Source organism: Lindgomyces ingoldianus, assembly GCF_010093535.1.
Source record: "Lindgomyces ingoldianus strain ATCC 200398 unplaced genomic scaffold BDR25scaffold_7, whole genome shotgun sequence".
In the NCBI taxonomy this organism is placed as follows: Eukaryota; Fungi; Ascomycota; class Dothideomycetes; order Pleosporales; family Lindgomycetaceae; genus Lindgomyces; species Lindgomyces ingoldianus.
Window position 1 is genome coordinate 555,668 of NW_022985168.1, and position 22,300 is coordinate 577,967.

The following is a 22,300-nucleotide window of genomic DNA, read 5'->3' on the forward strand; positions in this document are numbered from 1 at the left end:
CGCTGAATTATCATGTTTTCATTTTGACTGCCAAAATGCGTCTCAGTAATACACAGATTTGATATGACATCTGAAAAGAAACCCGGAATCCAGGACCGCAACGCTCAATAATAGTCAAGACCAATTGAACCCCGATGAGCCTTGGAACGCCGCCGGAAGCCAATCCCAATCAACCATTCAAGCTGCGCCAGGTGGATATCATGGATCCTCACGCTTGGATCGCTCTCCTAAATGAACTGCGACATGCACTAGAAGTTGTTCGCGCCACTCCTCCCATTAAGATCACCTCCTGAGAGGAATTGAAGAAAGAGCCATAAGAACTGCAACATGCTCTCAGACGGGATTGCCCCAGGCAGCACGCAACCTTCTCGCTAACTGTATATCCTTCTGCTGAATAGTGACGCGTTTGGCGTGAATGGCGCAGAGGTTGGCATCGGTGAAGAGGCTGACAAGATAGGCCTCAGTTGCCTCCTGGAGAGCTTGAATGGCGCCACTTTGCCAGCGAAGGCTGTTTCCTGTCTGCTCATCCCAGTTGTACCTATTCGCTATTTCTTTGACCTATAGGGAAAGCGCAGAATTAGCTTCACATCAATGCGCCGAGAAAAGAAACGGAGAACAATTGCACCCACCACTCGCGCAAATGGCAACTTTCGCAACAACAGCTCAGTCCCCTTTTGGTATTTCCGGATCTCGCGCAAGGCCACGGTGCCGGGCTTGAAGCGTTTCTTAGCTGGGTAGCGTGTTGGATCTCCAGCTGCAGGTCTCGTCAGGATCCCAATTTCGCAAACAACTTGCGCAGAGGAATTGAACATACCCTTGCTCGGGGGGGGCACTCCTGAGCTCCTTCGTCCGCGCGCAACTCCTCCACCTCGTCCCGTTCCACCTCCCCTTCCGCGCGTCGGTCGCGCAACGTTCTTCCTCGCTGGCACGATCTGACCCTTTGGTGGCATATTGCAGAATTGTAGAAGTGCGATTCCTCGAGTCTAGCACTCAATGGGATTGAAGAAACCTGTTTCAGTGGTGGGACGGCTCGGCTTGCGCCCGCAAACGCGGTATAAGTGTCCTTGATGGGGTGGCTGGGGATCGCGCGCGTTCTGGTCTACACGGAATGTACGGGAGTGCCAAGATGCGTTTGCTTCGTCGCAGCGTGAGCAAATAATGCCCTCGTCAACGGTTGTCGAACAACCGAAGAATTTTTGAGATATCGTGTAAGAGTGCAGTGCAATTGCGCATGGGAGTGAAAGGCAGGTTCATCGAGAGAGAGCTGTGAAAGCGGCGCGGTGGTTTGCGGCTTCACAAATTAGGGTGGCTGGAATGTGGCTGGGAGTTGGGCTGAGCACGTGCTCAACTGGGCGGAAGCGCCAAGAGCGGAGACTGATTAGATAAGGAGGGCTTGGCGTGTGTTAATCGGCCCGCGACCGGACCGGACTTGTTACGTAGCCAGATGAGCGGCCCACGGGTACCTTCACTGTCACTCGTGTGCGACTGCTGCTTCACTGCCTCTCTTTATCCAAGGCACATCCGCTATCCTTTCCCGTCAACATGGCGAACGTGCTGGCTGGCGGCGACGGCATGATGGGTCAATTTCCCCTAGAACAATGGTTCTTCGAGATGCCCGTATGCACGCGATGGTGGATGACCGCTGCTTTGAGTGCCAGTGTCCTCGTCCAGTGTCGCATCATCACCCCCTTTCAGCTGTTTTACAGCTTCCGGACAGTCTTCTATCGCAGCCAGGTACACCCTCCTAATATCTCCATCTACGCTCTGGGATAGATTTCCTGACCATCGTGCAGTACTGGCGCCTCATTACCACATTCTTCTACTTCGGCCCCCTCAATCTCGACCTCCTCTACCACATCTTCTTCCTCCAACGCTATTCGCGCCTACTCGAAGAATCCTCCGGTCGCTCCCCCGCTCACTTCTCATGGCTCCTCACCTTTGCATCCACCCTCCTCCTCTGCATGGCGCCCATGCTGTCTATGGCTTTCCTCGGCACAGCCCTCTCCAGCACCCTCATCTACATCTGGAGTCGGAAGAACCCAGACACAATGTTGAGCTTCCTTGGACTTGTCGTATTTCGAGCACCGTATCTACCATGGGTTCTGTTGTGCTTTTCCCTGATCATGCACGGCACTGTGCCGAAGGATGAGATGTGCGGGATCGTCGTGGGCCACAGTAAGCGCCGCACCTTCCCTGTTAGGCTTGCGGTTTGACTGACGAGCAAATAGTCTGGTACTTCTTCAACGATGTCTATCCGCCCCTGCACGGCGGCCATAGTCCACTCGATCCTCCTGCGTGGTGGCTCAGGCTTTTCGAAAGACGGCCCGGACCCATGGAGGAGCCAGCAGATGATGACGGCGTCCCAGACCAAGCAGGAGAGCACGCCGACACCATCGGCCCGGAAGTCGCAGCTCAGTAGGCAGGATTACATTCACCATAGAGTTAAGCGACAACTCAACATATCAAGATACCCTTCTGTACCGGCGTTGGAAAAGGTAGCATTCAGGTGGGCGCACATTTTGGGACATTAGACTTTCTGTGTAAAGCAATGGCAGCATCAGAGCAGGGACTGCATGTGCTCGTACTCCCGTTTACCAATATTTCCAGCTTGAATTTCGTTGCTGTGACGCGTCCCTATTCCCTCCTCCCCAAATCTCCATTCAACTACACACGTTTGCCAATCCCTCCACCTTATTCCCTATCATACCTCGCCTCGGGCCCATTAGTGGTTTCCGCCCTTGCATCCTGATCCAAAGCTTGACGAGCCGCTTAACCAATCATTACTTGCATGCTGTCCCTAAACTTGGCAGGTACCCCGGAAACAGGTCAAGCGCCTTCCTAATGCGGTTAGCCACCTGCCGGGTCGACATGGTCAATTGAGGAACTTCTAGATTGTCGTGAGGATCGTCGGCGGACCTGACCGCGCATCGTTGGACGAGAGACAAATGACTAGAGATGGGCAGACTAGGGCAGGGTACGAAGAAGCGTGTATAAATGGATGGGCTCTAGGTTTACAATCCTTCACGTCTTTCTCCTTTACCTCACCTCGACTCAATTTACACTTTCTGTTCCTAGTCAATTCACAATGGCTATTCCAAAAGTGCTTCTCCTTTCCCTGTTACCCTTTCTCCCGTGTACCTCAGCATGGGGGACACTGGGCCACGACACGGTAGCATTCATCGCACAGAACTTCGTCTCAGCTTCAACAGCAACCTGGGCGCAAAACATTCTCGCCGACACCTCAACTTCGTATCTGGCGAGCGTAGCAACCTGGGCAGATTCTTACCGCTACACAACTGAAGGCGCCTTTTCCGCGCCCTACCACTACATCGACGCCAATGACAACCCACCTTCTTCTTGTTCTGTGGACTACGACCGCGATTGTCCCGCTGAAGGTTGTGTCGTCTCCGCCATCGCCAACTACACCACCCGAGTGAAAACCTCGAACATAAGCGCCACAGAAAAGCAAAAGGCACTGAAATGGATAGTCCATTTCATCGGCGATATCCACCAGCCGCTGCACGACGAAGCACTAGAAGTCGGCGGCAATACCATTTCCGTGACATTCTCAGGAACGGCCACGAATCTTCATCATATTTGGGACTCGAATATGCCCGAGAAATTGATCGGCGGGTATTCGCTCACGGATGCGAAGAATTGGGCTACTAATCTCACTGCTGAGATCAAATCTGGGAGTTATGCTAGTCAAGCGGCGGGTTGGTTATCTGGGATCAACGGCGCAGATGCGAAGGCCTCGAGTATGGTCTGGGCGAAAGATGCGAATGCCTATGTGTGCTCAACTGTGCTTCCAAATGGTGCAGAGGCGGTGCGGAATCAGGCTCTCGATGGCGCGTATTATGATAAAGCGATTCCGGTGATTGAATTGCAGATCGCGAAGGCGGGATATAGGCTGGCGGCTTGGTTGAACTTGATTGCGACGGGACAGGTTGGGTTGAGTGTTGCGAGGAAGCCAAGAGGAGCTGAAGTGGTTGAGGCTGTGAGGATCGCGCCTAGGGATGAGGAGAGGATTAAGATGGCGAGGAGAGCAAGGGCTGCCTTTGGGTGGAACTGTGGACCGGAGGGACATAGCCATTGAAAGGGGGGTTGATATTGTAGGCATATGTGCTGGAGGTCTGAAAAGAGACTGGCATCAATCTCGTAGTTGAATTCACCTTGAGAGCAGAGCCAGTAGAGTATTTGATCAATTCTTCCTTGTAGAACGAACCATCCAAATAGCACCGCGACGAAAACGTTGCTGTGATATCTCACTCGGTTATGTGCAACCCTACCCCAAGGGCTATGTCAAAATATAAATTGTAGTTCTAAAGGGGCAAGCAATTCTTTCACTTCTTTACCCATGTCACCCACTTACATTTCATTGCCCAGGTTATCCATCCAATACATCAAACACTGCTCTTCTTCCATCTCAAATACTTCCCAGTAGTCAACACATTTATCCTACAAACTGAATTCTGACTATAATCTTCTAGCAAAAGTTTTATATTCACTCCAATTTACTCCGTACGGAGAGGTTTTATTACAATTTCAGCTCCTAATGAAGCCCATTAAACCCAAGGAGCTCCCCAGCAACCGCAGTTTCTTAACCAGTCAGTCTAGTGAGCCTGGATTTGAAGAGTCGAGAAATGCAGGGTGTGGATACTAGGGTTTTGTTCTAAGGAAGGAAAAGAGGCGTGTTGATGCTGGTTCATACACTAAGCAGCTATACTTTGGAAAGGAGTATGATTGATCCACATTTTTGATATATTTTTTCATCCGTATAAGCCGCATTGTACTTGCTGTGTATGTACTGCCATAATTTTAGCATGGGCCCAACATTTAAATCCATTCATGCAACTTGCAATAATCCCGACAATAAAAATTATCTACAGACGCAATTTGTGGTTCCGCTTCATCGTCAAAGCCCAAATAAAAAGTACGGGAAGCGAAAGCGTATAGAAGTCGCTAGCACTACTAAACACCCCAATTGCCCATGGCAGCGCTTCAATGATATGCAGTGCCCGGGTAGCGGGGGGTAATACACTTGAGTGACTGGATTGTAGCAGAAGAGGAGCAGAAGAAGATAACGATGCAGAAGACCATGGTGGCGAATATGGCGAAGCAGATGCCAAGTTTGCTAGCTAGGCCGTGCTAGATGCAGATTTTGTCATAACAAATTAGGAGTGCGAGTTTAGTGACTAGGGCGACAGGCTAGTAGCATGATTGTATAATGAAACTGAACTGTGAATTTGTTAGTTCACTGGAGATTGGGGCAGCGGCTGTTGTGGACGTACCTCAACGAACTTCGATAGTGGTAGGTCCCAGGGATGTTGGCCAGAGCCTTTAGAAAGAGCTGTTGAACAAATGCTCGTATAACGGTATAAGGGTTAGTGTAATATGTACGATGCCGTACCTGCCATAAACCATCCCGAAAAGTTTGCTCATAATCTCTTCGTAGTGACAAGTCAGCACTTGACCGTGTGAATCTCTTCGCAGGAATGCAATAGAATTACCCATGCAGAGACGACAAAACCTGCTATTGCCATTAGATTCCATGATTGGCGGATGAGGAATAAGACTTAGAATCGTTCAAACGAAGACACTTTTTCATTCATACGCGGGTATAGAGACAAACCAGAACTGTCAGGGTTGCAAAAGAGAATAGAACCAGATGTACGGAGATAGCCCCTTCTTGCAAGTATGCGATTTATCGAAGTTCGAAACCATTCTAAGTGGCAGAGGAAGCACAAGTCGCTTCGATAGATCCATCCCTGGCGTAATAGCAATAATAGCCTTTCACTCGACTCCAAGATTGTGCGCATAGTTCCGGAAACAGATTTAGGCAACAAGTGGACCCAAGAGTGATGCTATCGGATTCCCAGTATTCCAAGTTTCCCGGTTCCCGCGGCGCCCGCGGCTAGGTAGCCCTAAGCCAAGCGCAATGGAATGATACCTTGAACAACTCGACAGAGGTGTCAAAGTACAACACCAGCATGCAAGCCAGATAGGAAAGAGCGACTCTTGTACTTCAAAGGTCCTTTGCATACACGAACTGCTGGACATGATCCAATGGGGTTTTTCCCACATCTCTAACACAGGCCTCAAGATATGAATAAGCCGCGAAATCTGCTGCAGTATATCTTACATCGATGGGCAGCGTATAACAGTCAGAAACTAGGCCCACGTTTGTCATTTACCTGCGTTCGTTTTACGAAGTGGAAGTTCTAGTCTATATGAAAGTGTATGCTCAACTATATCAAGGAGTTTTGGTTGGGCTTGCACCATGCCTCTCGAGAACTCCATCCATCTCCTCGATAGATGGCAATGTAATTTAAATGCCGCAGCCCACATAGCTTGACTTTTAGATCGAGGGGTACAAGATTGAACGATCATTTTCTCACTGAAACGATCGCTGTCCTGAGCTTGGATAAGTACTCCACCTACCTCTCTGTCAAAAGTAAGTTGTCTCGGACAACATACTATCTTGTATCTCTTTATTAACCGTACCAAGATGAATTTCAGCTATTCAACCCTCCGTCCTGTGAAAATCGCCGCAAATGTATGGCGCGATATGATACGGGCACGCTAGAATAAATCGTTGACATTATCTGCAAGTTCCGTGGCAGGGGCGATTACATTCACTAATGCAAACACCTAATTTCGCCCGCAGCAACACAGTTTTCGGATGAGTTGCATCGAACCGAGGACCTTGACTTCGCATGGGCCTATTCAAATGACAAGCGTGTATTTCCCTCTCCTGTAAAGAGATCTCGACTCTTTAAACAACTAAACCAAAACCAAGCAAAGATGTCTGTATCTCCCAGATGGGAAATAAAGGGGACAGTCCTGTCGTTCGCAGCATCGTGGAAGACGGCAATGAGGGCGAATATCTAGGCAAAATTCAGTTGATATTCATTCCAGCCTCCCTAGCCCTTTGCATATTTCTTGTAGGCTGTATCTAAGGTTAAAACCTAGTTGACTTGACTGACTTAGGATGTGGTAGGCATCCCACTTCAAGAACAAAAAACTAATACAACCTCTACGTGAATTTGCTCCTAATATTAAGGCTTGAATATACCGTCACTGGGAAATACGGGGAATGCAATTGCAAGTTGCAGCCTCTATTGAAGTTTTTAAGCGTGAAGTAAAGTTATATCTAAAATACACTCAAAAATGAAAGATAAGACTAAGCAACGTACATATCTAGGTAAGCCAAATTCAATCAGCAGGTGGTTCGACGCGGCTTCCAAGCCCCCCCACGTGATTGCGAGTCCGACACCTCCCATCCTACGAAATTAGCACATGGATTTCCGCGAAGATGCGAGTGCTCGGTTCCCACTAACCAATTGTTCCTGCGCATTTGGCAAGATATTCTCTCGGTGTCCGAACAATTCAAGCTAGCATGCAACTCATTCACAACTGAATCAAAGTTCACACAGGGTGAGTACTTATCACGCAGGGGAAGGGACACTTGTAAGGATCAAACATACACAATCAATCACGAACTAGGTTGATACACCTCTATGGGAGGCTAATATTTGACCACCATGCTTCCCTTAGAGTAATATATCACGTGATTTCCTATCTACTTTAGAAATTAAGAAAGCTTGTACTACGACTATATCCGTGGCTAATCACCCTCATGGGGCAAACATATAGTTAGCTTCTAGCCTATGTATTGATTGGATATCAGCCTTTACCCTAAAGAATCATCACCCGTCACTTGTGCGTCGATAGACTTCATGTTTCAAACGAGCCTCTGGTCTTTTATTTCGCCCAATATATTATATTTCATAGATTCAGAAAACATGAACACCCTGCAATTTTCTAACCGGAGCCTACCAAGGTTAGGAATTATTGCTAGGCAGAGCAACTAACATAATTAGGGAACTGTAGGATACTAGATCACGAACACAATGCACCAATGATTTTCTTAGTGGTTGCCTGTTGATTTTTGGACACGCTTTCATTGCGAAGGCAAGGTTCGAGGAATTGGTAATTATCATCTCAGTTTCAAAAGGGTGATTAAAGCTGGGAGCTCCGCTATTCAATCGCATTTCTTGGAACCGGATATGTTAGTAAAGAGACTATTTGGACAATTCTAAAACACACACCGTCTCCTGCTTGCACCACTGCATTCTTTCTATCGGCCATTAGTCAATACAGAAGACCAGCCCGCTGGAGGCGATGATTGAGCGATGGAGTGATTAGAACGTCCAGCGAAAGATTAGAGGGGCCAGGCAAAAGAACAACAGGGAGCAAGGGTATTTAAGAAAGGGTTTTAGAATGTCGGGAATAATAAAAACTCTGCTGTGATGGTGAGACAAAACCTACTCAAGTGGATATGATCGTGTAACCCGAAAGTCTCTACAATGGGCTGCCCAATCAACCTTGGGCTTAGCATCTATTAATACTATATAAATTATATAGCCCTTTTGACCTTTAGTCTATAATGCATAACTCATCTTATAGCTTGTGCCCCTGGAAGGTTATAGTAATAAACCTAGATATTACTTTAAAGATCTATTTAGCTTGATTTAACTACATACTTACATCTATAACAAATTACTTCTCTACTTTATCTGCTTATAGCACATTATTAATATATTACTGTTACTATATTACCTATAGCCTTAATTATATCTAAGAAGGTTATTCTTAGAGCACTAATGCGTTGCTGTATCTCCTCTGAAAAGAAGCACTACCGCGCTTTGATACGCCATCAGAAAATTCACTGAAAGTTTCATTGTGACTACAAGTTTTGAGCGCCGAGTGATTCTCAAGGCAAGCAAGCTCTACCTTTGGTGCTATGACTTGACATCTCCGGGCGGTGTGTATCCGTTGACCTGGATCGAGTTTACCAGTTGCCCTGGCTTTTCGATCCCGGCTACCGAGCGACTAGATTGTAACCAGTCCGCTCCGGAAGTATATTTTCAGGTTTCTTCAGATATCCTACAAGGCCGTGGCTGGGGAAGGAAAAGCGATGGACGACAATGCTTTTAACGCTACTCTAGAAGATTGGAGAACCTTAGTGCTCTCTAAGTACCTTCTGGGTGATTCATATTGCCGAGGATTTAATTAGAACGATGCATGGCAGAGAACTCTCTCCGTAGATTGCTGCTAGAATTGGAATTCTGCTCGACGTGTCAGTGCTGACAACATTTCTTTTTCTTTCCCTAAATATATCAGCAAAGGCCCCCTTAGTACTTCTCGGTCCTATTCAAACTCGCACAAGCCTTCCCAGCCGACGCTTATGCCAACGACATCTGGAAGATGGTGCAAGCGTGATGCATGGGCGAAGGCTGTTTTTAACCGAGAAAGGATGGCTTGGACTAGGAAACCACCCAGTTTGTGTTGGAGTCAAAGCATTCCTTCTTGTAGGGCCGCCGACTCCGATGAGCCTGCAGTAAACCATACTATCTGACGGGGAGCAGAATGAGGGCTCCAACAAATTCCATTCTTGGTTAGTGCCTGCTGTATTCACAGCACTATGGACAAGTTTGGTGCGGAGACTGAGGACGGTGTTCGAGAGACATTTCAGAGCGTTATAATTTTCTAGAATGGAGTAGGCAACCTATCATTGAGTCGTTGATTCCATAATCGGCCTGAACGCCGAGCATTCTTTCGGACTTGCGCCTGAAGTTCCTCAGGTCCTGATCCTTTCGACCGAATTTTCTTCACCGCCGAAGAAGAAACTCAAGTCCTTGCCCGAGAAGTGTTCGTAATGGCCAATCAGCGACAGGTCTGGAAAGATTCAGTGCCAAAACTCATGTCTACCAGATAAAACAAGAGAACAAGTAATAGGATCGGCCACGCCGGAGTTCCAGCACATCAAGAATACGTATTCTGTGGACCAAATAAAGCCACACATGAATTGTCGCCTAGAAATTATCGGCTCTAAGAGGAGGGAACAATAAGCGAAAGGTGACGGAAATTTAAGAGAGCGAGAAACTAAGACGCGACAAATCAAAGCGTCGGAAAATCTGGAGGAGAAGATAAGAGAGCTGATCATTTAAGAGAACGAAGTAACAGTGGTGGTTGTGCAGCAGATTACCGATCTGGCGTATTGGACAACACATCGTTGTGGTAGTCATGCACGTCCTGATCCGAGCGTGTTGGATAGACAGCACATGGGCGTCCTGCAGCTTAGTGGCGTGGTATTATCGATGCTTGGGTAGAGAGGCGAAGGACTCATACCTTTTAGGCGGATATCAGCCGATCCCCGCCTATTCTGGGCAGAAGCAGGCAAAATCTTGACCTATCGGTTAGCTCAACAGTAGTCACGTGATCGTGATTACTACTTTGGGGCTGAATGGAGTGAAGGTATGGAGCTGAGCTGGAGAAATGTGGCTTGGCAGAACTTCAACCCATTTGCCGGCAAATAGAGGCTGCCAGTGGCTTCACATCTTGAGCAATGTAAGCGCGGGCACCTACCAATCGGACAAGCCATAGCGACGGTTCGTCTCGATCCGTTTTCGAAAGGCGTTTCGCAGGCACCATCGGCCCAGTAATCATTTGAGCTCACCGATCCGGGTACCAGGATGGCCTTCTGTCTCAAGCTACTAGTGGCGGACGTATGCAAATCGTTAGTGCGTAAGCAAGCTCTGCCTCAATTGATGGAGTGGGTGGGTGTTCGCTTCTTATCATACAGCTTGGTATCGCATGTTACGGAACAAGGCTAGGGCGGAGTTGATCTGTTAAACTATTTGTTGGAATCAAGGAGAAAGTCGTTCAAATACATGTCCGATATTTACCTTCTGTCATGTTCCACGCTGGGTAGTAAGACGCAGTAGTCATAGAAACTAATAACCTCTGCCTCGTTCACTCCTCGTCAATGTCAATGGCTGTTGAAGCTCTCTTCCTGTGTTTCCAAAATCCTCCTGGCTGCGCCGTCCTTTCTTTTATCCTTTCTGCTGGCTGGCGTGTCTGCCATTTATAACCCCGGCCTACCTTCCTAAGATTAGTTGCTTAGACCTCTTGAGGGTATCACTTGATCTCATTCATTGTCATCCAGAAGACTACTCGAGCAGTAACCCGGTTTAAATTCTCTACGCAATCCCCAACTCCGCAACCCAAACCGCAATGACTCTAGCCACCACTACCACCCCGGCCGGCTTTTCCGGTGTCATGCAAGAGAGGCTCGCGTACAATGAAAAGATATCACTACTCCGAGATGACGAATATCCGATGCTCAAGGGTAGCTACAGTATTGGCTTCTAACAGACACATGCTTATATCAAGCAGGAATTACGTATCTTGATCATGCTGGTACCTCTTTGTACTCAAAGTCGCTCATCGATGCATTCTCTAGGGAAATGATGTCTCAGGTCCTCGGAAACCCCCATTCAACATCTACATCTGCGCTGAATACCTCTCAACGCATCCAGGACGTCCGAATTAGGGCACTAAAACTCTTCAGAGCAGACCCCGAGCACTTCGACATCATATTCACCGCCAATGCCACCGCGGCAATTAAGCTTGTCCTAGAAGCGTTCGCAGGATATAAATCGGGGTTCTCCTATCGCTACCACCGTGACTCGCATACAAGCCTTGTGGGGGGCAGGGAGCTGGCCTCTCGGAGTCAGTGCTTTGCGTCTGACACAGAAGTAGAAATGTGGATGAACCGACGGCGCAGGTGTTCGTTGTTATCCTTGTTTAAAACTAAGAAGAGTCATACAAATCCATCCCTCTTCGCTTATCCCGCTCAATCAAATATGAACGGCCGTCGGCTTCCCCTGACGTGGCCTTCCAAGCTCCGCAACTCCAGTCACCAGAACGCTTACACCCTTCTCGATGCCGCCGCACTTGTATCCACCTCTCCCTTAGACCTTAGCGACCATACCACAAGTCCTGATTTTACCGTCCTGAGTTTCTACAAAATATTCGGGTTTCCAGACCTAGGGTGTCTCATCGTGCGGAAAGCCTCAGCGCATGTCTTCGAGCAACGCAAATATTTTGGAGGTGGGACCACGGAAATGGTGACGGTTTCCCCGGAGCAGTGGTTTGTGAGAAAGGAGAACTCGTTGCACGAAAGAATGGAAGATGGTACATTGGCGATACGTAGTATCATTGCGTTGGGATGTGCGATCGATGTGCACGAGAGATTGTTTGGCGGATTGGACAAGATCTCGACGCATACTGGGTTTCTTGCGAAGTATGCATACAGCATACTAGAAGGGCTGAGGTATGAAAATGGAAGACCCGTCTGTCAGATTTACAAAGGTGAACGTTCGACTTATGGGGATCAAATAACTCAAGGTGCAAGTATTGCCATGAATCTCCTCCACAGCGATGGAAGTTGGATCAGCAGTTCCACGGTACAAAAGCTAGCCAAGACGAAGGATATCCATATACGAACAGGTAGTCTGTGTAACCCAGGGGGCATGGCACAAACGCTTGGTCTAGGGTCTGTAGAAATTAAGAGGGCGTTCGCGGAAGGGTTTCGGTGTGGTCAGGAGGCGGATGTGAGGGCTGGGGTGCCAATGGGCATGGTGAGGATTAGTTTCGGAGCGATGAGTACAGTCGATGATATTGAAATGTTCATACAATTTCTGAGGGAGGAATTTGTTGACTCTGGGGGTGAGGGGGTAGGGGAGAAGGGAGTTGGGGGTAGTAGTAGTCAAGCGGAGAGCTGTGATTTGAAGGCGTAGTTGCGTGTTGTGGAACCAGGAATGCTAGAGGAGCTCCATGTAGTAATTCGAATGGAGGCTGGTGTGTGTTGTGTCCCGTCATACAGCATTTGTTTCTGCTCTAATGTCGATTACTGCAAGGACCATGTGGAATGTAGAACATTACCAGGGGAGATTTCATTAGTTAAAATCTCTAGTTAGAATCAAGGACAACTCTAAAAGCATAGAAATTCCTGAACTACATATCCCCTGCTATGTTCCACACCCGGTGACCGGATACTGAGGCTTGTCTGTACTCTCACCCATCGTACCTGTTGATCGGATGAAACATTTATTGCTTGTCGATGATGCAGAGTGATTCATCGAAAAGGCTCTTTGCTTTACTATTAAATCATTTCCCCAGCTTAATTGAAGTTGCTCAACATCTGGTCGCGATTACTGAGTTCTTTCTTGGCATCTAACAATCTGGATGGGGCCATAGTCTTCGATTAGATGGAATTATGCTCCCTATTTATTAGTTATTCTCTGCACTCGCTACGTCCTGCAAACCTTATTGCCCGTTTTTATCAGCACTAACCGCATACAACAACAGGCAGTACGATGGGGGGACTCTATAGGCACTGTATTTGCTCTCATCATTAACCTAGACCTTCTACTTATGATCTAGCAGCACTAATAACTTCTTACAGCCTTCTACCCCTCCCAGACCCTTCACAACTACGGAGTAGAGGAGCTTTAATGTCGGACTTAACCAGATAACACTGCTAGCCAACGCTGGTGAATTCCTTAGTCCTTACGAGCGACTCAACGGCGGCCCCCTTAGCAAAGGAATACCATATACCCGCTCTATCGGTAATCTAAGCTAAGCGATAGCCTCAAATAAGGCGACGCAGCGTACAGGTGTAGAGTGCTTAGACGGTAACGCGCTTTAACGAATAACGGTTCTTCTTAGACTGAGCGAATGCCACGGAATCTATAAGGAGTATCGAGCTTAAAATTGGAGCGTTAGCATCACGGATGGAGCCGTAGTAAGACATTACTGCCCTCAACAGCTGGCTGTTGAAAGGAGTTGACGGGTTCAGTAAGGAAGTGGTAAGTAGGCGGGAACAGTAGCATTCAGGAGGAACCGTGCGAATCACTGCCTCCTCAAAGGGCAGGATTCCGTATTGATTAAAGCATTACTTGAGGCTGCTCATGTGCTGGTCTAGCTGACCATTTCCCCGCACTATGGTGCTCGATTACCCTAGAATACACAGAATGTGGCCGGACACTACGTCAATCACCTTTTTGACAAGGGGCGACTCTGAGCAGCGCATGATGGCGTGGCTTGCCTCTTCACGGGTCAGGGTCACCACGAAGCTCTATTTCTGTGCAGCACTGGCAGAGCGGCGTAGAATCCATGCGAATGTTGCTTAGTCCTTGCGTTGGTATAATCGAGGGCAGCAAGCGGGCGACGGAGCGGGACAAATTCATGCGAATGCAGCCGAAACTCCGGACGGTCGGTAGACAATTCTTTGCTGTGATGTCACAAATCCCCACCCTAATTATATACTACAGTTTCCTTTCTAGGATTTCTGGGTACAATTACCTACAGCCGCTACAGAGCTTCCCTTTTATACTGTCGAGACGACGTATGAATATAATATATACTTTCAGCGCTACGAGTACTTAGAATAATCGGGTACAATTCTGCCCTAATACGCTAATTCGTGGTGTGCCCTCATGCAAACTAGGTCCTAGTCAGCATTCATTGTACGGGCATCCGGATGGCGTCACGGCCGTCATACCGGCACTTTTGGAAGAGGTAACACTATCGCTGATTGGACGTATGAGTCTCGGGAGCCAGGAAGGTCCACGGGCTGATAGCCACAGTCAGGCGGAGGGCCATCAAATGCCGCAAAGTCCTCAGCAAAAGCAGATCATGCGACGCGAAGTTATGCCTCAGCGGGAGCAGCCCAGCCGCAGTCTGACGAAGGACGGGGTGCATGACCGCAAGCCCTTCCATTATCCGGGGTGACACTGACCAATGTGTACCACAGGCTTCAGCTACGGAAAATCTAGCGTGTCCTGTCATACTGCCGTGATCCTCGATGTTTGCGTGGCGTGGATTCATACCAAGATGCTTTTGTGAACGGTGAGTGAATCTAATATGAACGAGCGAATTCATTCTCAATCATGCCCAACGGTGTCAGAGCTCAAGTGGAAGGGTTGGAAGGCGCAGAAAAAGCTGTGTGTATGCAGACGCTCGCCGGCCTACACAAGCGTATAGGTGACTTGCCGGAGGAGGAGGTAGACGAGCTTAACGAGTATGCAGAGATAACGAGTACGCAGAGACGATAACGAGTACGCAGAGATGATAATGAGTCCGCACGGCTTCTAAGGCAACAGCAAACCCATTTTAAACTATGCCCTCGTTAAGCAAAATGTATCTTGAAATGCACGAATTGCCAAGCAGTCAGTAGCGCCTAGCATTTTGCCAGCTCCCCGAAGGAGCAGGCTTCTGGGGGCTCGAATCTCATGAGAGAGATTGTATAAGAGCTTAGATTTTATGGGAGTGATCTCCTAAGAGCCCAGATCTTCTAAAAGCTTATTTCTCCCGAGAGCTCAGATCTCCCGAGAGCTTAGATCTCCGAGGAGGATTTCTCATAAGAGCTAAGAAGCCCAGGTCTCCGAGGATAGACATGCATCCATAATGTGACTAGAACTAGGCAACTATTCAAGCCTCTACATTTAGATGAGTCCTTGTTTTGGGAGCCCTATCGTTAATGTGCGCCCTGGACACAGAGACGAAAGGGATTGTACCCCCACGCTCTACCCGCCACGTGCCTCTCGGAGCTGAAATTCTACCCGCAAGGTTCTCTGACCCAGCACTAAAGTAGCAAGGTGCATAAGCATGGCGTAACGCCATGCAAAACCCATCTTCTAAGCTAATTAGCTCTTAGTGGGCCGTGCACCTTCCACTTTCTTCAAGAGGAGTCTAAGAGGATCTAGTCATATTTATTAGTGATTTGATATGGGAAATACTGAGAGGATAACTTTACAATAAGATAGCTTTATATATATAGTTATAAGCTATTATAATCAATGCAATTATAAAGGTTTTTCAGATAATTAAAATTTAGAAATGTAATTTTAGAGCTCTAGAGCGTGGAAACGTAAATAATTTATAGCCTGAAAAATTAACACCTTATTTTCTAATGGCTCGTGATATTCGTACCACCCCCTCGGATAAACTAATAATCCGTCTCGGAGTAGCTGCGAACTAATAAAACTAATAAGTGTTACCAAGACCTTAAAGGGAAGCATTCAGACCAATCAGCATTGCTCGCGTATCTTCATACGAACAAGTACCCGTGGACTTCAAAACATCGTCACTTTGAGTATATTGCAACCTCGGAAGGAGAAGCCGGCTACTACAGCGCTAAGTGCTACTGACAGGGTAACCGCCACGACCTCCTTGATCTTAAGGACAAGTAGAATGTTATGATCAAAGTCTGGCGCAATTGCAACCTCATGAAGCTTGCTACATCTGGTGATAGACCTGCTTATAAGCTGAAAGCGACGAGGTGGTCATTCCTTAACCTTCAACTGAATAAAGAGGTTGTACCCGAAAGCTATGAAGCTAGTTGTCAAGCAACTCTATGTTATGAGCGATCAGAGTCAAGGAGAGGGAGACTTCCGCTGCAGCATTTCCTGCAGCTATTGAAGTTTTATTTACTCACCTGCCTCCAACCCCCAGGAAACTCCGTATGGCGCTCCTTCTGCTTCTTATCATGCGTCTTTTAGTCTTCCTTTAATAGATGATCCTAATTATGAGGGGCCTAATCCGCTTCTTCGGGATAGCCTCTCCAACGTTCTTGTTAATGTACCAAACACAAAACAGCTGTGTCACTCTAGGGTATAGCGCTTTAAGCGCATTCTTGAGGAAGTCTCATCATCGGAGAGGAACACCTGAATATTGCTGTCACCTATAACGAGCTCTTTAAATGCGTCTACAACCCATCGATACATGCGCTCATGTTCACTTATGACGAAGCACATAGCCATGCTCGTAGTAGTGCAGAATAAAGTCACCGCCGTGGCGTGGATAAGAGGCATATTATAGCGGTTCGTTCGGTAGGTCACATTGATGAAGATGATGTCGGGATAGAGGTGTGCGAGCCTGATTACTTCGTTTGTAGCGTAGAAGAGGAAGTTTATATGGCCTCCTTCATCAGTACGGTACTAGAGCGCCCAGTCATCGCTCTCCTGACACTCCATAACCAAGTACTCGATAGGAGAAAGGTCCTGGAGTCTCTCCTTCCTCGCGAGCGCTACCTTATTGTAGATGTCTCCTAAGGAAATGAGCATATTAGGATCCTGCTCTAAGATCTGCGCAAGGATGAAGCGTGGAGGTACTGCAGAGGCATGCAGAGAGCGGACCCGAGGTTTATGGGCTTCGGTTGGCTTCCGGTATTGTGAAAATGCCGGGGGGGAATATAGGTCGCATGTATGAGCGAGCTTCGCGGTATCTTCAAGAAGGTAGACCTCTCATGTACCACACTCAGTACGATAGATTCTGACCTCAAAAGGAAACTTGACTATCCGTGTTCTAGTAGCTTTCTTCACTCCCTCTCCTCTCTTGAAATTCTAGACATCAAAAGACGTCATCCGCGTCGCTGCTGCTGCTCTGCATTGAGAACGAAGTGCCAACAAGCTTGCTGGCGTGTCCCATCAGTTGTACGTTGCATTCTACCGACTGCAACAAGAACGTCAGACCGTAGCATTGCTGCCCTGATTACTACACTCATGCAACCGTTCCAGCAAAGAGGGGTGCTAGTTGACGGTGTATTCCTCAAGCCAGAGTATTGTTCGCGGGTCGTGGACGCAGCACGAGATTGATGGGCGCATTCGTACGAGAGTACAGGCTTCAGTACCCGAGGACTTGCCTGTCCACCAAGCAGATGAGGGTATTATTGCGAATTTCAGTCTTGGGCGCCGTGAGTTTTGAGAACTGCGTAACGGTCGTTAGAAAAGAGACGAGCTCATGCAGGCCTTTTTCGGATTCAAAAGTCCAATTCCTGGGCCGAGTTACGATTTAGAATCGTTCGTGGATTGCAAAATTTGACAGCATATGCGTTCTTGGGTGGCTTGGCTGCCCAAACTCGGAGCAAACAATTCGTTATGGAGAGAGTGGGAAAGGTGGAAGGCAAGTGCCCTGCGTGCTACTGGGGCTTCTGAAACCGTGGCTGTCGGCGCGGCGACAATCACTGTTAAAGAGCATAAAGACATATGGTTTGTCTGACATATTTTCACCGCTGGTGACCTTTCAATAGCCTGGAAAGCATTGGAGGAGTATAGTCTAGATATCTTTCACGTTCCCATTTTCCTGCAGAGCGTGTTGCTTGAGAAATTGCAGTATGCCCTGGTCTCGAATGAAAAAATAAAGGAAGGATTACTGAAAAACTTAGATGGCGGCTTAAATCTGCTGGAAGGTAGGCTTGGTCCAAGGTGGGTCAAACAGGGTGAGGATAGCGAGGGCTACTATGTCGTCGAGGAAGACTTCTCTAATGTACTGGCCTAATTACTTCGGCCGAACTTCTTAAAATTCCATGGATTCATCGACAGTGATAGAGACGAACAGAAGGCAGCACACCTTGAAAATCAAGCAGCTAGCCACAAAAGATAGAGGTGATAGTCGCAATCGATATTCTAACTGAAGACGCCGCCCGAATTCTAGTATCCATGGTATCAGGACTTCGATTGTGCTGCTCTATTCTCTTCAGATACTGGCACCATCACTAGAATCAAGAACTGCTGCCAATGCCTTCTCATCGACATCCCTGATCAAGACGTGGAAATGCTCGAGCCCTCGAACGCTCTGCGAGCCGATCTAGTCCTTAAACCACAGCACTTGATCCTTTCCTTCCAAACCCAACTTTTTTTGCGAAAGCGCTCTGCATGAACGCAGCAAGCATCCTTCGAGCGTTAGATCTTGGTACCTTTGTTGACAGACAACCGGCCTTTCAGCCAGACACAGATATGTGTTATGTTCTTCCCTAAACTGTAGGGCCAATTGTTACGCAGAACCTTGTAGTCGTTATGGTGGGCGAAGGGGATTTTGTTCGTAATGACAAAATGTGGGTTGGCGGAGGGATCTAACGAGGGTAGAGGTTATATTTCAACCGTTCTTTTAGAAGGAAGTTTGTGATGCTGCCGTATTCTTGCTTTATGCGATGCGACTAGAAGAGGTATGGGCGTAGAGAGTATGGTAAGCGGATCAACTTCTTGAGCTCAATGTTTGCTAATCAAGTCCCATTAGATACCTTGATACGTAGCCTTATATGGATTTAGCTTCAAAATAGATACTAATTATCTCCTAAAGCTCCTCCTGAGTCAAAAGATGATAACCTTCATCTCTCCTGCTTAAAATCTCGCGGTCCCATTCGGTGAGGGTTTTTGTAGGAGGTAGATCCTCCGGGCCGAACTCCTATTTCGTCATAGGTGATCGAAGCACAGTTTCCGTCGCAAAGCCACGGACAGATCCGTCGAGGTCGTCCAATTTCGCAGCAATGCTTCCGACCCTCACCGCGGCCCTTCCCCTACGACTAGTGCAAGATATAACAGGCGCCAGCGCAAACTGACCGTCGAACCTGTCGCATGTGTCTCACGCGATACTATACCTATGTACTGCGCTATTCACTCATTAGGACTAGCTCCTTTTTCGTACATTATATAGTCAGCCCAGAGCTCTCTCTCGCTCCTTAGACCTTACAATACACTGGTTCAATTCACCTTGTTTGGATCTCAATACCTTGTTGACTCGTCTACCCTATGACCCCTACTCAGCTCATGCGAGAGAACCAGCGTGGCGCAGAATTGGACCGATTACGAAGGGTTTGAACGTGAAGGTAGAGGCAAGAAGACCTATCTGCTGGAACTGGATCGATTTACGGATTTGGCGGACGAGAGCCGCGGGCTGTCTGCTGGTCCCTGAACGTTTGCTGCGGAAGAGCCCTCAACAATTTTTTTGGGCACCCAAGGCGGAATTTTGCGCTTTGATTCTCTGGGGAAGCCCTGCCGCTTGTCGGAAACTTTCCTTACGCTAACGGCTACCTCACGGCGACGCAGAGCTCGGAAGAGAACATAAGATCTGGTCACAAACTTCAATCACATATTGTGGCAGAGTTTGGAACTTTCAACGCCTTTTTTGCACCAACCTCTGAGCTTAAGAGCCACCTTCCAGTGATTATCAGACAAGTTCTACTGACCAAACTTCCGCACAACCACACAAACGAGTTTGAACATGGCAAGCCTTCTGGCGCCGCAGCGTAAATGGCGTCTGTATACCTGCCGGCCTGCTCATATTTGGCACATACATTGTCAAGAAGGAATAGCTGCCGTTCGCTATCGCGTTGGCGGTGATATTAGGAGCATGGACAGTTTTCAGCAGCCGTAAGATTTGAACTGGAAGTACAGCAGTAGTGCGCAAACGTTGAATTACCAGCATAGCCTCGGAAAGTGCTCAGACGAAACGAACTCCAAGAGTTTGAACTCAAGAAGATGATATATGCTTATATAGCCACGGTATATTAGTATTACTTTCTACACGTAAGTCTATACTATTAGTAACGTACACTCTCTATATTTCTATTAATACGGTATACCGCGGTTTACTACTATTAGCAAGCCCTCAGTGGACTAGCGTACTATTAGATATGAGGGATGAGACAAGAAGGTGAGTGGAGGTCGGCTATTCTTGTAGAACGGCGCGCCCTATGCCAACGACAAGGACAAGGCTCGCTTGAGCCCTGGAGGCTGCGAAGCTGCATGGAGTCCCACTTCGTGGACCCGGCGTGTGCGGGTTTTGGGCCCCATCGCTAAAACCTGACAATTTCTGAAGAGGCACTTTAGTGCATACAGAGTGAGGCTCAAAAACCGGTGAGATGACACTTGGCAAGGCTGAACCCAAGTAAGTATTTTTTTTTCTATGGGCTCCTCAATCTTTTTGGTTCATTGCAAAACCGCATCGAGCGAGGATGCTCAATTATGCATGGTGACTAAGGAGCTACCTAGGTTCGGTGAAAGTCCTCATATTACGCAAAGAGATTCATCGGTTGTACTGCACAAGAATTATGAAACGTGAAATATACATTGCCTGGGTTTTCGGTGTTGGGGGATATGGTCTTGCCCACCAACCTCGACCTCAGCTTCCAAAGTTTTACGAATGATGCAATCATGTACTCCACTTTCCAAATCCGACCTCGGCATTAGCGGCTCCAGTTTATGCTCACCACCGTAATGTGCTTTGGATTTGACGTTCTCTTCTGTACCAATGTTGTGGAAGATGTCATACGAGAACACCGGTGAGCAGGCTATTGACAAGGCTAAATTATGACTGCCGGTAGCAGACCTGTGCCGACTGAGCCACAGCGGTGTAGGTTCACGTGAGTGAAGGGGGACTGGTGGCGTGTGGATTGGGGCGGTGAAACACGAAATTCTCATCTTCCCACTGCACTTTCTTGCCAACACAAGCTCAGCTACTACCTACATAACTACAATTTACTAATGCTCGCGATAATCTTACTTTTAAGTCCACTTTAGTATTCTATATTCAGGGTAATTCCAAGATATTTTACTATGAAACAATCTGGATATTGCGACTGGCATGGGGGTACCCAATTTTGCAATGCAATTCCTACTCCGTCAGGCAATCGCTTGGGTCGGGGGAGTGACAGCGTCAGCAAGAGTATTGTAACTCTAGGCTGGTGTTTTGGAGGGTGAGACTGAAATGCAGTATGGCTTGGCGTGATTTGGAGGACCAAACTTGGGAGAGATGGGAGAAGAAAAGATTGAGGCTTGTTAACCTACGCCTGGTTGGCGGTGCAGCAGAAGAGTGTTGTATTGATATGGAGCCTCGAGGGCAGTCGCGATACATATAAGCACAAGCACCGTTGAAATCGTCGAGAGCGCTAGAGATTGCAGTGCAGGTTTCGGCCCCCGGTCGCCCCGCCGCGGCGCAGTCCCTGCGATTCTAAGCCTCAGTTCTTCGCCAGATTTGTAAAGCACTGCAATCTCTAGCCTGAGCGATGACTGATAACCTCATAGCCTTGCACATCCCAAGCTCATTCGTGGGCCGGTCAAAGATTCCGAGTCAAGTTCCGAGCTATGGCACCTCACCATAAAGAATATCTTCCAGGATCCCTCAGGATCTCCCAGCATCCCCCAGCACCCCCCAGCACCCTCTGCACTGCAATATCTAGCCTAGTAGACAGGTGATGTGGGTAACAAATTTTGACAGGGGAAGAATGAGATCTAGCCTTGGGCCAGGGTTCTCACTAACCGATTTCGCGTCTTGAGAACTGTTCTTGACTGAAATCTTGGTTATATATCGCTCGCTCTACATATTTGTTCATTTTACCAAGTGCATTCAAGTCTTTAATATATCCTGCTCTCAGAGTCAACATCGTACGTAAGAAGGCAAAAGTCCAGGTCATTAGACCAAGAATGCTTCTAGCTTTTGGAAGACCTCGTTGGTCGCGAGTGCTAAGAACTTCAGTGCTCGTTTCAACTATCTTGATCTACGTACGATGCCTCTTCGGCTGGTTTGTTGATTAATGTGGGGATTCGTATACATTCCTTGACGCCTTTTTTTTTTGGCTCGAGCGGCCAGGGGACTTTTCTTTTAAACTACT

General features: G+C 47.7%; 7 protein-coding genes across 7 annotated transcripts; 5 read left to right on the forward strand and 2 right to left on the reverse strand.

Annotated features, from left to right (window-relative positions):
* Positions 1 to 14: 14 nt before the first annotated feature.
* On the reverse strand, positions 15 to 1,275 carry BDR25DRAFT_280910 (histone-fold-containing protein). Its single transcript, XM_033687853.1, has 3 exons — positions 815 to 1,275; positions 630 to 754; positions 15 to 558 (listed from the first exon to the last, which is right to left on the reverse strand). The coding sequence occupies exons 1-3, from the start codon at positions 948 to 950 to the stop codon at positions 334 to 336; spliced, it is 486 nt and encodes a 161-aa protein (XP_033550991.1). The 5' UTR covers positions 951 to 1,275; the 3' UTR covers positions 15 to 333.
* A 202-nt stretch (positions 1,276 to 1,477) lies between these two features.
* On the forward strand, positions 1,478 to 2,590 carry BDR25DRAFT_255811 (derlin-1.1). Its single transcript, XM_033686378.1, has 3 exons — positions 1,478 to 1,734; positions 1,794 to 2,175; positions 2,229 to 2,590. Exons 1-3 carry the CDS (start codon positions 1,543 to 1,545, stop codon positions 2,417 to 2,419), a joined length of 765 nt encoding a protein of 254 aa, XP_033550992.1. The 5' UTR covers positions 1,478 to 1,542; the 3' UTR covers positions 2,420 to 2,590.
* Positions 2,591 to 3,047: 457 nt separating this feature from the next.
* BDR25DRAFT_332322 (uncharacterized protein) lies at positions 3,048 to 4,096 on the forward strand (the record flags this gene model as incomplete). The annotated part of the gene is made up of 1 exon (XM_033692740.1): positions 3,048 to 4,096. The coding sequence occupies exon 1, from the start codon at positions 3,086 to 3,088 to the stop codon at positions 4,094 to 4,096; it is 1,011 nt and encodes a 336-aa protein (XP_033550993.1). The 5' UTR covers positions 3,048 to 3,085.
* Positions 4,097 to 5,208: 1,112 nt separating this feature from the next.
* BDR25DRAFT_351684 (uncharacterized protein) lies at positions 5,209 to 6,475 on the reverse strand (the record flags this gene model as incomplete). The annotated part of the gene is made up of 10 exons (XM_033694895.1): positions 5,209 to 5,257; positions 5,292 to 5,350; positions 5,401 to 5,530; positions 5,593 to 5,637; positions 5,675 to 5,790; positions 5,845 to 5,950; positions 5,987 to 6,052; positions 6,083 to 6,137; positions 6,195 to 6,397; positions 6,471 to 6,475. 10 exons carry the CDS (start codon positions 6,473 to 6,475, stop codon positions 5,209 to 5,211), a joined length of 834 nt encoding a protein of 277 aa, XP_033550994.1.
* Positions 6,476 to 11,124: 4,649 nt separating this feature from the next.
* BDR25DRAFT_280920 (PLP-dependent transferase) lies at positions 11,125 to 12,647 on the forward strand (the record flags this gene model as incomplete). Its single annotated transcript, XM_033687854.1, has 2 exons — positions 11,125 to 11,194; positions 11,242 to 12,647. The coding sequence occupies 2 exons, from the start codon at positions 11,125 to 11,127 to the stop codon at positions 12,645 to 12,647; spliced, it is 1,476 nt and encodes a 491-aa protein (XP_033550995.1).
* A 1,206-nt stretch (positions 12,648 to 13,853) lies between these two features.
* BDR25DRAFT_311542 (uncharacterized protein) lies at positions 13,854 to 14,966 on the forward strand (the record flags this gene model as incomplete). Its single annotated transcript, XM_033691246.1, has 5 exons — positions 13,854 to 13,967; positions 14,002 to 14,124; positions 14,299 to 14,607; positions 14,688 to 14,760; positions 14,896 to 14,966. 5 exons carry the CDS (start codon positions 13,854 to 13,856, stop codon positions 14,964 to 14,966), a joined length of 690 nt encoding a protein of 229 aa, XP_033550996.1.
* Positions 14,967 to 15,823: 857 nt separating this feature from the next.
* On the forward strand, positions 15,824 to 17,846 carry BDR25DRAFT_351686 (uncharacterized protein; the record flags this gene model as incomplete). Its single annotated transcript, XM_033694896.1, has 13 exons — positions 15,824 to 15,877; positions 15,937 to 16,065; positions 16,104 to 16,229; positions 16,292 to 16,333; positions 16,366 to 16,511; positions 16,556 to 16,683; positions 16,747 to 16,955; positions 17,007 to 17,078; positions 17,109 to 17,212; positions 17,260 to 17,331; positions 17,375 to 17,453; positions 17,497 to 17,605; positions 17,638 to 17,846. The coding sequence occupies 13 exons, from the start codon at positions 15,824 to 15,826 to the stop codon at positions 17,844 to 17,846; spliced, it is 1,479 nt and encodes a 492-aa protein (XP_033550997.1).
* Between the last annotated feature and the right edge of the window lie 4,454 nt (positions 17,847 to 22,300).

What these genes read in the sequence shown, in the direction of transcription:
- BDR25DRAFT_280910 (XM_033687853.1), bottom strand. Translation starts at nt 950, where the DNA reads ATGCCACCAAAGGGTCAGATCGTGCCAGCGAGGAAGAACGTTGCGCGA. An exon ending in AGTGCCCCCCCCGAGCAAGG is followed by an intron (nt 755 to 814) that starts GTATGTTCAATT and finishes CGAGACCTGCAG; the next exon opens with CTGGAGATCCAACACGCTAC. An exon ending in AGTTGCCATTTGCGCGAGTG is followed by an intron (nt 559 to 629) that starts GTGGGTGCAATT and finishes CTTTCCCTATAG; the next exon opens with GTCAAAGAAATAGCGAATAG.
- BDR25DRAFT_255811 (XM_033686378.1), top strand. Translation starts at nt 1,543, where the DNA reads ATGGCGAACGTGCTGGCTGGCGGCGACGGCATGATGGGTCAATTTCCC. An exon ending in CAGTCTTCTATCGCAGCCAG is followed by an intron (nt 1,735 to 1,793) that starts GTACACCCTCCT and finishes ACCATCGTGCAG; the next exon opens with TACTGGCGCCTCATTACCAC. An exon ending in CGGGATCGTCGTGGGCCACA is followed by an intron (nt 2,176 to 2,228) that starts GTAAGCGCCGCA and finishes ACGAGCAAATAG; the next exon opens with TCTGGTACTTCTTCAACGAT.